The sequence below is a fragment of the Phaethon aethereus genome (assembly GCF_964289735.1).
Source record: "Phaethon aethereus genome assembly, chromosome: 29".
Classification (NCBI taxonomy): Eukaryota; Metazoa; Chordata; class Aves; order Phaethontiformes; family Phaethontidae; genus Phaethon; species Phaethon aethereus.
In genome coordinates this window covers 1,103,810-1,117,391 of record NC_138605.1, presented here as the reverse complement: position 1 = coordinate 1,117,391, position 13,582 = coordinate 1,103,810, and the positions used below count along the sequence as shown (strand labels likewise).

Here is a 13,582-nt window from a genome sequence, read left to right as displayed (position 1 = left end):
AGGTTGCCCAAGTCAGGAATAGAGTCACCCTGCCTTCATATTGCTCTTTTTGAAACACACCCAGGACACGCTTGTTTTTTGGGGGGGGCACCCTCTGAGTTCCTATCTGTCCCCACAGATGATGGAGGAGACCTGGACCATGCACTTAGTCTAGATGGCTTTGATTCTTCCCACCTTCATCTCCATGGCATTGGCTTGGAGTGCTTGCATTGCTCAGCCAAAACTTCAAACCCAAAACATTTAATAGAATAAAATTACTGGAATTTTAAAATTATTAATTTTTTTTACTAAAAGAACTGAATGAAAGCATTTCGCAATTACTAAAAGGTTTTCTCTGGTTATTTTTAACTGACAGAAAATCCAGTTCCCCATCTTAAAACAACTGTCTGTTTAAGATAATTGCTATTAGAAAGGAAGGCAAAAAAATAGTCAAAATAATCCTCAAGATTTAAAAAAGTAAAATGTGGGAAGGAAAAATAGCAATCACTTACCAGGAAATGTTCCTGAACTTGTAATACAAGCTGTAATTAATAGTTTGAAAGCCATTTGAGATTAACCTTTTCCTTTTGCTACTGTGAGAGCTAGCCCATTCAGCTGTAGCCCTTGAGAAAAAATAAATGCAGCCTTCATTTTCCCCTTTGGTTTGCTAAAATTATAGCTAAGAATATTTGGGTGTTGGCTCAAACATGAGGAGGAAAGGAGCTGCCCTTGTTTTGGAAGAGGTAGTATTATCTTCCTTTCTTCTCTCTATTATTCGGTCCACTAAAAGATAATTATTCTCCCACTGAAATTAGGCAGTCGCCTACTGCTTCCTTGCTTGGGACGGGAGAAGTTACCCTTGCTAACATTAGGAAGCTATTTTAGACTCCTGTCTGCAGTTCACCCCTGAAGCAAGAGAATGATGCACTGCAACCGACAGCCCAGGCTTGTGTCTGCTCTTATCTGGGGACACCTTGGTGTCCTGACTTTGATGGTCGGGAGGGGAAAGCTCTGGAAAACCCAGGGCTTGCTGGGCTTTCTCCCCTTCCAGGCTGGGAACGTCACGCAAAGCCAGTTCCTCTTTTGCTGAGCCATGGAGGGAGATCAAGCAAGGGCAAGACGAACTGGTCGAGTCAACCAGCAGCAGCTGGTGAGGACTAACCCCAGGTCCCAAAGCTGTGGCTTCCTCCACCTCCTCTTTCTCAAACAACTGTCTTTTTTAGTAACAGCAAAACCCAATGAAAAGTGGCCGCGGAAACAAAGCCAAGCCAAGTCATTCTGGCTATGGATTGCAAAGGGATGGCCATGTCTCCTCACAGCCACAAGGAAGACCCAAACTGGGAGGCACAATGGTTCCTGGACAGCCATCCTGTGCACGGCGCCTGGCTGTGGCCCAGAGTGACGTCTTGAAAGTGCACAGGGAATCAGTGACGTTCGGGCAATTAACTGGAGCTGCCTAATGGCTCAGCAGGGACTCTAGGCATTGGGCTTGCCTTCTTTCCAAATTACATTTGCAAGTGGTGAATGCACTAAGCTCGTATGCAAAATTACCCACCTAGATGGGCTCCAGCTCATCTAATTGTAACCAGTTGAGTAAATTGCTGAACTGGGTTTCCTCATTTGAGAGAGAGGCTCAGGTGGAGGACTGTCCACCTCACCTAACCAGAGTCTGACACACCGGTGGTCAAAGATGAGACAGTTTCTACTCTCAGCGTAGAAATGACATCTCATGCCCTTTCCCAATGGTGCTTATCTTCTTCCTTGCATCAGTCTTTAATATTCACTTTTTTTAGGTTGCAATTAGAATTTTGCCCTGTGAGAGCGGGGAGATTAGTGGTGCTGTGTGACCTGTAATTCTTCATGTGCTGGAGACAGGGAGAAATTCACTGTGATAATAGTGTCTGCAAATTCAGTGGATGACAGGCAGGGTGTATTTGTCTGAGTACATGCAGGCGTCTCGCATGGTGATGCTTCCAGTTGCGCTAATACCCCTGCCCCGGACTGCCTGCAGCGCCAGGAGAGATCTAATTGATGCAGTCACTAGAGACTAGAGCTTGATGCATTTCATGCTAAATTAGGCACCTGTGTTTAGTCAGATGAATCACCCCATGGAAATGTTGGTTTCTTTCCATGAAATGAGCCCCCAGCAACCAGCTGACATGTTGACCTCAACGTGGGAGACTTCAAAACTAAGATAAAGTTGATGCCACCCCATTACGGCCAGAAGATCTCATAACTTATCCCTTTGCCTTTTAAGTCATACAGGGTAAATGTCACGCTTTGTCAGCCCTAATGCCACTGAAGCAAAGGTTTTTATGTCCAAAATACATATGAGTCTGGCAGAGCACAACCCTGATCACAAACACATTTAGCTCAGAAGGTCAGTGTTGGCATCTATCTTCATTCAATTGCTGTGACATGGAAGGATCAAACAAATAAGTTGTTCTGAGGCTGCAGCAATGAATGAAGCTGCAGGTTGGCAAACTTGTCGTAGAGGATAGCTTACAGTGCTCAGAACTATTTTCGGGATTTCTGGCAATCTTTGACATCAGTTGCTACCTGGGCTATAAAATAGGTCTTATAGGTGATGTGATATAAGGAGGTAAATAAACCAGAATAAACATCATTGGACTCTCCAGGCATCTGAGTCCCACCATGCTTCAAACTGCCTAAAGAGAATCAAAAGATCTGTTTGGTCCTTTCTTCCCCCCATGGACTGTGAAAGAGCACTTCTTCACCCATTTTGTAACTTCTTTAAATACCATCTACAAAAAAATTCAGAGACATCCATGTACTTTCAATGCAGTTTATTGAAGGCGCAGCGAAAAGCTGGGAAGTTTGAGCAATCAATGAAGGAAGCTGTTTATGTGAGCACAAGGTGTCAACTCAGAAGATGCATGCACCAACAACTTCCCTTGGCATTTTGGGGGTAGGGATGGGGGGGTGAGCTCTTCTAAAAATCATCACGCTTTGAACTAGCCACCCCTAACATGCAGAAGCAAATGGAAGTACTACGTATTAATCTGTAAGCAAATTCCACAAAAAGCCTATGGCTGCAGTGTAACTAGCAGGTGCTTTGAAAGTTGAAATTGCCTTGTTTAAAATTTAAGCTCAAATTTGCAGCTCAGGGTTTCTTCTTTGACACACACACAAAAAAAAAAAAAGCAGCGTGCTCTTTGCAGTGCCTCCTGGGAAAGCTAAATCATCACTCTCTTTTCTGAAATGCTTTGGGAGGAGCTGGAAGAAAAAGAGGTGTCTTGTAAAGAAGAACATTGTTAATGAATCTGCTCATTATGGGAAAAGCCAGAGAGAGAAGGCAGCGCAACAAGCAAACCCTTAAAGCTGTGGTAATCCAGGCAATATAAACTCAGAAATAATACTGTGTCGAGCACCTGCTGGAGAAGCTTGCGAGATGTGTCTTTAGGGTTGGGGACTCTGAAAACATAACTTGGTGGGGGACGTATCTGATGCTAATAAATGTGGGAATGGGCTTGGTGACAAATGTTGCTACTGGTGGGCAGAGAAACTATCCTGCATCATCTCAGTGGTAGGAACTGCACGTCTAAGCATTGCCCTCCGACGTTGCTGGCTGTGCCACCTCCCCAGCTGATGGCCCTATGGAACAACGCATGGGTCTCTGACAACCCCATAGTTCCCCACCATGCCGTTGTTGCACCCCACAACTTCAGGGCTGTTTGCAACAACGACGGGGGAGCCCCCCAGCTGCCTGATGACGCAGCCTTGGTTTCCAAAGCTGACCACCCCACCAGCTTGGCAAGCCCCCATCCTAGCATTCAAGCCCCCGTTTCCCGTGCTGATGACAGTGCGGGCTGGGTACCCCCCACTACGGGAGCTGAATCCCCCGTTTTTGCAGTTGACCCCTCCGGCTTGGCAATACACCTCTGGGACACACTGCTTGGCCACCGAACTAATGACTCTCTTGGGGTGGATCCCAGCGCTCCGGGAGCTGAATCCTCCATTCTGGGAGCTGTGTCGTCCAGACCGTCTCCCCAGGGAGCCGTAGCCACATGCAGCCCCGTTTGCAGCCAGCATCCCGCAGTCATCGGGGATGTTGTAGCCACTGCTGACCACAGCTGCAAGACAACCCACGGGAGTAATTATTTAGAGAGGAAAGCTGGAAGACTCTCACAGGCAAGTTGTTTCATGAGTGACAGAACCGACCAAACCTGATTTCCTCTAGATTCGTTCAACATATCTGAACCCCTGCTCCTTCCAACTCCTCCCCCACGTCCCAACACATCCCCTCACAGATCCTCCCAGTTCCCACGTTGCTCATCTGGCTGGTGGCATCTTCTTTCCCCAGTTCACTGCACATCAGTGCATTGCCTGGTGGGTTCACCAGGACAGCTCGCTATTGACTCCAAGAGTAGAAAAGGGTCATGAGTGACCTTCCCCCCTCTATCCAAAAGCTGATTCATTTGAAATTCAGAGGAATTTGAGATTTCTGGGACTAAACCTTCAACATCAGCCCAGGCTGAAAGGGAAAAGGGAGGCAGAGGCAGAGGGAGCTGGGGCGGACAGATAATGCTACTCCATAAACTGCCTTTCCTAAAATGAGAAACCCTCGTGGCTGAAAATCTTCAGGTTACTTACACACGCTCACCGGGTTCCCCACACATATCCTGTTAGGGGAGAGAGGAGAAATGCATGTTATCCTATTAACCAGTTGCATACACATCTAGAAACCTGACGTTACTCATCACTTCCAGCCATATATCCAGCCCACTTAATCCCTTGTTGTAACATGTCTGACTATCCCTAGGACAGCAACTGTTTTTGCTGGCACAAGGGAGGCCTGTACAGCCTCCAACCATCTCTCCAGCCCCAGTTTCTGTGAGCCTGGGAGGATCATGGAGCTGCAGAATTCACTTGGGAGCTGGAATCATTCAAACCTCTGATGTACAGGAGAAAAGGGACAAGGTCTCTGTCACCCACCTGCTCTCCTCACCCTCCAGGAGAGTCTTGTATGTTGCAATCTCAATATCCAGGGCCAGTTTGACATTCAGCAGCTCCTGGTAATCCCGCAACATGCAAGCCAGCTCATCCTTGGCCTTCTGGAGGGCATTCTGCAGCTCGACGTGCTTCTCCCGGGCATCTTTCAGGGCACAATCCCCACGCTGCTCAACATCACAAATGGAGGTTTGCAGGCAGGAGACCTGTCAGAGGGGAGGATAACAGTGCAGGTGTCTTCAAGGCTTCATTTCCTAATTCCTGGACATTCTCGTTTTGGATTCATTTCCTCTTCCAGTTGCAAACAGAGGAAAAAACCACCAGTGTCCCTTCTCTCTATCCACTTTTCAATTATAGACTTTCCAACTACAGCCTAGAGCAGGTCTAAAGTCTACTAAAGGCCACCTTCCCCCATATCTGAGCTGTCCTCCAAGACATTGCCCTTTCTGGAAACATCACCTCTGGGCCTCTCCTACCTGCTTCTTCACGTTCTCCAGTTCACACTGCAGCTTCTGTATCATCCGGGTTAGCTCTGAAATCTCACACTTGTTGCTTTGCAGATCGTCACAATACTTGCCTCTCTTATCCTGAAGTTCCTGAAACTGGAACCAAGAAACAAGACAATCATCGTTTTTGACCTGCAACTGTTAAGTTGCCAGGCAGACACCCAGGTTCCTTCTTACTCACCCTGGTTTGGTAGAAGGCATCAACTTCTTCTTTGCTTTTCTGAGCTATTTCTTGGTACCAGCATTCAACGTTCTTGATGATGCTTTCCATGTCCAGGTCTCGGTTGTTGTCCATTTTCACGATGACCGAAGTGTCGCATAGCTGGCGATCTACCTGAGCTCGTTCCTACAGGTTGGGGAATGGCTTAGTCAGCCGTTAGCAATTCTCAGACTTTGTAGTGAAGGAAGGGCTGGGACTAAGAGCCACAGTGCTCAGCTGATGGATATAACAAGTCAAGAAAGGTGCCTCAGGTTGGCTCAGCAGACAATCCTCCCTGCTGGATGAGTTGCCACATGTCAGCTGCTGACCTACATGCTGACCTGCAGCAATTCTGTCCACATCAAGGGCAAGGAATTTGAGTGACTTAACCCTTGGTATCCTGTCATCTTCAGCTGCTTTACTGATGTTAATGACAGGATTAAGCTGGGAGTTTCTTTAGCGCTAATCAGACAACTGCAATCCGGAGTAACTAGACAGACGCATCTCTTTTCTCAGGGGTAGTGTTAAGACACAGCCAATTCATACCTGGAGCTGCATTAAGAAAGGGGGAACCACCCTATTTCCAGCATAATCATGTTAATATTATATCAGCCTTGTACTTCCATGCTTTCAAGTACTCAAGGCTTGGGATGAGACATGTCCAAGAGGGGTTTCAAGCTGTAGAAATCCGAGCACCTGAAGGATGAGACAGCGCCAATAAACTCCTGGGACAGACCAGAGAAACTCACCTCCTCAAACACACATTTCAATAACTCCAACTGCCTTCTTAACAGATCCACCTTCACCTCCAGCTCTTCCTTGTTTAAAAAGATACAGTCTGCATCCTGAAAGAGAGGAGACATGTCCCAGCCCAGTCTCACTGACAACATTGGAGAAACATACAGAAGTCAGAGACGGCACCAATAAAACAGAAACATGTTTCAACAAGATTTCAAGAACAGAAAGGTGTGAGAGGGTGAGTCAAGATGCCTGGTGTCTCCTAAAGGAAAACGAAACTATTCCAACGTGACTTACAGGGATTAGTTTATTTATTACTTAGGAGCTAGCTACAAACTCAGAATAGACTAATGGGTATTTAAACATTTTTTTTAATATTGTTCAAATGATTTCTCCTTTTCTGATGTCCAAGTATAAAAGATGAGAAGAGATTGTCAGAAAATAACCAGCATCATAGACACTGGGTATTCCAGTGTGACCTCTCCCACTCTGTCCCCCTTCCACAAATACACCCTCCCATTACTCTTCAAGAATGTGCTTGGAGTAACAAAAGTATTGGTGGAGTACTGGTGTTGTAAGCTTTGAGGACACAATGTTTTCACTTTCTACTTGCATTTACCTCTTTTTTCTGACTCTGTTCCTCTTTACAGGCCTCCCTCCTTCTGCTCATTATAACACTTTTGCCAGTCGTTTGCTAATAATGCACTATTTGAGCCAAGATTTACACCAAATAAACCTATTACAGGTATAATGATACATGTATTTTGAGCTTCTCACCTTTTTGAGGGCCACAAACTCATTCTCCACAGTTGTACGCCTGTTGATTTCCTCTTCGTATCTGTTGGAAAAGGAGAAGAAAAGGGCTCAGCCAAGCACTACTGTCAGATACACAGACACTAACCATCAGGTATAAATAACATCCTTCGCTTGCTCAGAGACTGCCATCAGGCACTGTAAGATCAGTGTCTGGAGACCAAACATTAGACCATCCCAAGATCAGAAGCTTCTTCGTGAACAACATTAACAATGCAAAGGGTTTGCAAGTGAGACAGAAGAATGTGACATCCCCAGAGGGGATGTGCCACATGACTGGGAGAAGTTGCCTAAGATGAACCAGAGAAGTGAAATGCCAACAGCTAGAGGAGACCTGAAGGTCCTTACTTGCACTTGAACTCCTCCACCAGCTGGCTTGTGGCACACTCTTCGCTGCCCAGTTTTTGCTTTTCACACAGCAAGCAATCCAGGCGCTTCCGCAGGTCGCAGATGTAATTCTCAAAGTACAGTTCAAGGTTTTTCCCTTTCTTTGGTAGGACGTATTGCTGCAGGAGGCCCCACTTGGTCTCCAGCACTTTGTTCTGCTGCTCCAGGAATCGGACCTGCAGGCCAAAAAAAAGCAATTCTTCAAATAAAGAGATGAGTGCAATAACTCAACACCTGGTTTAACTGTCTGCTCTCGCTGTGAAACTGCAGATTGTAAGAATAGGATTTTCGGGAAGCAAGAGGTGATACGCCACAATGATCAGAAAATTATCTGCCCTTATTTGGAAATCTGAAAGTCACATGCCTAAATCTGCCTTTCACACCAATGAATAGAAATAAAGCTCCTCTGGATGGTGCCTCTGATGTGCTTCAGGATGAAATTGAATCCCCAGAGCGTGGAACCTGTTTGTCTCTGGTTTTGCTATAAAGGGATTCTAAGGTGACAGCTCAGACTTAGATATCTAGTGTTTAGGTGCCTGAATCAAGATTAACCTCCTTTGCCTTCAGGAACATTTTTGGAACAGTCGCTATATTTAAAGACAAAGGGGGAAAAGGGTTTAATACAGAACAGAAAGATGAGCCCATCAGGGCTGTCACTTCTAGCTGAGCTAGAAGGCGGCTGCAATGAGAAATCCAGCTGAGGACATCCAGAGAGCAGACACCTGCAAGAAAGTCCAGTGCTTACTGTGGCCACGATACAAGCACCATCAAATACTCGGACTGGAATGTGGCTGAAATGAGCCTTTCCCCAATACTGAAGATCTGACTCTGAACCAACGTGGCTCTGTGGGAGACTGGACCCTTGCACGGACCCAGCTCAGTGATTCATGGCACGAGCTGGACTGGGGTTTTGGAGGAGGTTGGTTGTGTTTTATTTCTCTCAACGAAGTGCAGGTGCGGAGCAGGTTTGCACTCACCTTGTCGATGAAGCAGGCAAATTGGGTGTTGAGGGTCTTGATCTGTTCCTTCTCCTGACAGCGTATTTCATGTTCCAGCGGGTCGACCCCAACACAGAGGGGTTTCAGAAGCCGTTCATCAATGCAGATGCCTTGGATGCCATCAGCCTTGCGATCGGGGTAACCTCTCACAATACTGTATCCCCTGGGGCCACAAAGGCCAACCCTTCCTCCAACGTTACCGTAGCCTACGCCGCCGAAGCCAAACTCTCCAAAACATCCAGTACCGCAGACCCCATTCACATAGGAAATTCTCCTGTTGCCACCCAGGTTGCAGACGCTCCTGCTGCTGTAGGCACCAGCTCCACATCGGACAGGCTGGCAGGCAGAGGCGGCATAGCTTCGACCACAAATCTCCGAAGCTGAACTGAAGCCTCTTCGTCCCAGGACGGATCTCACAGTTGGTGCCTGTCTGCTCATCGTGGCTTATTTGAAGGTGGAATATGAAAGTTTAGGGGAAGCCCTTCTGCAGGAGAGGAACAGAGATCCCGCTGCAGTGACACAGTGATGCTACCCCTTATATACATTTGGGAAGCTGGCCTTGATAGGATCAGGACATTAATTTAAAGCGCTTAAGGGTTTGGTTTGCCTAGCAGCAATAAATGCTTCTCAAAATGCAAAACAGCCCAGCAAATACTAACTACTGAGGAAATAAAAAGGAATCTAAAAGTGCTCTGTTTGCAAGTTGGCTTAGAATATATTATGGTTTGAAGTGTTCCCCTAACTTACGCTAATTATAGTTTAGCAAACATTTTTGAAGAAACTCTTTGTGATTTGTTTGCAGTGTGTCGTTTGGGGTTTTGTGTCTCATGGGTTTTTGTGTATGATGGCATGTTTTGCAGACTTGCGCTTTGTGGGGGTAATTTCACAATCTCTCCTTTTTTTCCTTTTTTCTCTCACCAGGCTTGTTTTGAGTGCAGAAAAGTAACCAAAAAAAAAATGTCAGCCATGGAAAAACACCATGGAAGTCACGTTGTGATGCATGGAACATTTCTGTGCTGAAACACCAGCAAATTCACTGAGTTACAGGTCTGGGTTCATATGCAAAGACTCAAAATGCCCCCCAAAAACATTCCCATGCAGCATTTCACACTGACCTTCTCTTACCACATGAAACAGCACCAGAACAGAGCAGGTTGCATCCAGGAACTGAGGCATATTTCAGTTTTCTTGCAGGGTTTATGTTCTGTGCAGTCAGTGACATTTTCACTTGCGTAATGCTGCAAATACTTAACCTGAAGTCCATTTGACACAGTTAAATCTTTGGCCCTTGCTTATACTGGAGCTTCTGCCAAGCTGGATGTCGGAGACCTTTTGATTCATCTTCTGGTAGTCTCTACAGGGAACAAAAAAGGAACAGTAGCACAGTTCAGCCTGATGAGATCCACCTCAGTCAAGAAACAACAGCTAAAAGTTGGGTGACTTTGCCAGACATGTCCTTGACACTCAATGGAGACACACCTCTGAGAGGCAACAGCCCCTGGGTCCATGCTTAGGGGAACGGGGGTGATTCACTTTCCGCAGGCGCTGGTCTTTCTCCATCAACAGAGGAAGTCTTAATGAGTAGATTAGACTGGACACCACAGATGGCTTTGACTCACATTGTCAAAATGAATCTCTCTCCTAATCACCAGCCCAAGGAGGTTAGGCAGTGAACCTATCTGCCAACCATCTCGGGGCCTTCTCCACACTGACATTTGGAAAGTCAAAACAATAGGGCTCTTTCAGCTCTTTGAGAGTAAAGTGTTTGGGAGAAAAAGAGACATTATAGTGCAAACAACTAAATGCCTTCAGCCCTTCCTAACTGAAGGGGAGCAACGCTTGGAGAAGTCCGCGTGTTATACATACAATGGTGACGTATAACGTATGTTATACATACACGTGGAGACACCCGGTAGCTGTGTTCCCTCATCCTCATTAACCCCCTCTGAAAACATTTTCCAGGAGTTAGGATCAGGCGGTGCAAATCATAAAAACAATGCTAAACCTCCTTAAAACACTAAACCTTCTAATATCAAGTTCTCAAAAAGAAGACGTGCACATCGAAACCATAGGACGTGACTGCAGCACCGAGATTCACAAGGCTATTAATTGAATGTGTAATTGCAACTTATGTGAGTTTGAGGGGCTGGTGGTATGAATTAGTTGCATAAACTGATACTTTTGCCCTATACAAATGGGATAATTCAACATATTTATGGCATGACTTTCAGATTACACCTTTGTTTACAGGCTCACAGTTTATACTGCATTGCCAGGACAATTGGAAATATCAGTTAAAACAAATGTTAGAGACTTCAAGCTAAAGCTTGTAACTTCCCAGATCCTTTAAGTTCTAAACAAAGATTTATCAGATGCTAAATGCATATTTGAATCCAAAGAAGAATACAAAAGCCAACTGTTACAAGCTCTATATAGGAAAACTGCATCCTGGACCAGAAGTCAGACTGAAGACTGGTGTGACACTACTCCCTTTCTGCACCCCATTATACATGTCGGCTGTGTGGGAGACACTTGGAACGTAGCATAGACTGCAATTAAACGTCTGTGAACCACTTGTGCTGCAGCAGCCCCAGTTCCAAAATGCCTCACCAGAGCCACTGGCTTCCTGACAGGTAAGAGATTCTGGGCATAAGTTGCCCAGTATTGGGTAAAATTGCTGTGTTAGCTAAATCCCTGTTGTTGCTCCTGAATCCCACTGAGAAGGCAGCTATGCAGAAAGTTCACTTAATGTCTTTTGGATCTTTACAAGGGACGACAAGTCTTTCGCCTGTTGGTACATAAGATCTCAGGAATCAACGATTTGTTATTGTGAGTATGGACATGGAAAATGGGAGAGTAGTCTGAAGCAAAAATTGCATCTTTTTGACTAAAAAAAAAAAGGGGGAAGGATGGAAGAAGCAAAAAAGGAAAATATTTTGATGAGGGGTTGAATGAGTCATTTTGACAAGTTGCAATCTTTCCTTTTGTCAGCATTCTTCTCCCTGAATGTGCTGCTGAAAATGGAATTCATTATAAGAACATGTGAAGTTCACTAATTTGTTTGTTGCCTCTGGAGATGAATCCGAACTAGCTCTTAAAATATGTTTTATGCGATAGCCTCAAAGAGCCATGCTCCACCTCTGTAATTATCCGCAGCCATAGAAAACCGATTGCATTCAGATAGGACTATGGCAATAAGCTACCTGTGCCGACAGCATTTGGTAGATGTAGGATTGGGTCGTAACGTATATTTCTATACATGCAGTTTCATGGACTGTATAGATTCTTGTCCGTGTCATTCATGAGATATTAAACAATTTATTTGATTAGTGCAACCTCATTCCCTTGTATCCTAAAGCCAAAGTTGTCCAAGGGAATTCAACCTGGTAATGTATTTTTTCCTCTCATTAGCCTACATCTGCTTCATGTTAGAAGTCGAGGCTGGGATTTTCAAAGGATGTTTCTCATAAAATTCATCAAACACTGGGCCTGGGTGCTCCTTCCTCCCTACTTCAGCCATCAAACTAGCCACGTATTCTAATTTCATCTTTGAGACTCTGTCTATGGCTAATGGAAAGAGATAGGTATCTCCAGACGGTGATTCATCGCATCCTAAAATAGGCAGCTAAGACAGGTGGGAGGAATCCACCTCTGGAGATACTTACCTCTCTTCTTATTGACTACCAGAGGCAGTCTAGACAACCAGACAAGTAGACCAGGCGCCCCACTTCTGGATGGTTAAAGTTAGGTGAAATTAGTCCCACCCTTTGGGCACCAAATTTCTTTAGCACCTTTGAAGTCTTAATGAGAGTACACAACATCACATGCTCTCCAGGTTTGCTCAGTTCCTGACGTATGCACATATCATATCTCCGTGCGGTGATTAGCGCCTGTAAAGCTGAGGCTTGCAACAAAGCAAAGGATTGTTTTGATGTTTTTCATGTTGATGTCTTCCTCCCACAGAATTGCACGGTGGAAATTAATGTGGGATGTATGGGAACCCAGGCCCCTGAATGGGATGGCATCACACTGCCTGGTTAAAGCAAAAAGATTGGGAAAGGGAAAAAAATATCGCAGCTGTTATTAGGTTACAGCAACTACCCTATAAATCTACAGGAGTCCTTATCCCTTCCAGGTGAAGCTGTTTTCTTGATTCTCTGAGCCGTACAGAAGGAATTGCCCATGGAGGTTGGGCCGGGTCCTCCTGGGAAGCATATTCAGCTGGCAGGAGATAAGCTCTGCCTTTTGTTATGCTAAAGCCCTGGTGCCCAAGCCCACGTTTGGTTTGGTTTGTGCAGCTTTGTGATGTACTGCTGACTGTCAGACGAAACGCCCGACTGATTCGTGAAGCGCTGGTGTTCAGAGAGGCTGGTCACAGGTTTAAAGTAAAGCACTTGCTAAATTAACTTATCAGATCTGGAAATTATGGGGGGGAGTCTGGAGGTGAGAAAGCAACACGAATTCTGTGTCATTTCCCTGACTTATTCTTCTCTTGCATAAAAAGTGACAGGATTGTCTATTTTCAGTGGGAACACCATAACCTTTATGAGATACTTAAACCCCTCCTAATGAATATTTATGGCTGCTCGATTGTTCTTTTCCTGTCGAATGTTTCTTGTGGTTTTCTTCATTAAAGATTGTGACTGTTTTCTTTTGTGCTCCTCATATTTGATTGGGAAATAGCTTCCTATCACAGGAGAATTATGGTGGGGAGAGAAAGCTCTTCCAGTTCTGAATAATTGCTTCGGATAGGAAAGACCTTCCCTCTGGATTCTCCCCTCTGTAAAACCTATACCTGTCCAACTTGCCTCTATATGCTTTATTTCTTCTGCTCGTTGGCTTTCATCAGTTTAATTGCAAAAAACTTCAGTCCTTTCTGGTTGATTTATGTTCCTAATTTGTTGGCTTCTTTTTTTAATCTGCTCAAATGTACAATAAAATATCTCCCTTTGATCTGTTTTGAAATCCTAAACTGGTAGTTGCAGGTTTTC

General features: G+C 45.1%; 1 protein-coding gene across 1 annotated transcript; it reads right to left on the bottom strand.

The window, feature by feature from the left end:
• Positions 1-3,594: 3,594 nt before the first annotated feature.
• Positions 3,595-9,029, bottom strand: LOC309414535 (keratin, type II cytoskeletal 4-like; the record flags this gene model as incomplete). Its single annotated transcript, XM_082011877.1, has 9 exons — positions 3,595-4,073; positions 4,594-4,622; positions 4,936-5,156; positions 5,427-5,552; positions 5,638-5,802; positions 6,405-6,500; positions 7,171-7,231; positions 7,555-7,769; positions 8,571-9,029. 9 exons carry the CDS (start codon positions 9,027-9,029, stop codon positions 3,595-3,597), a joined length of 1,851 nt encoding a protein of 616 aa, XP_081868003.1.
• Between the last annotated feature and the right edge of the window lie 4,553 nt (positions 9,030-13,582).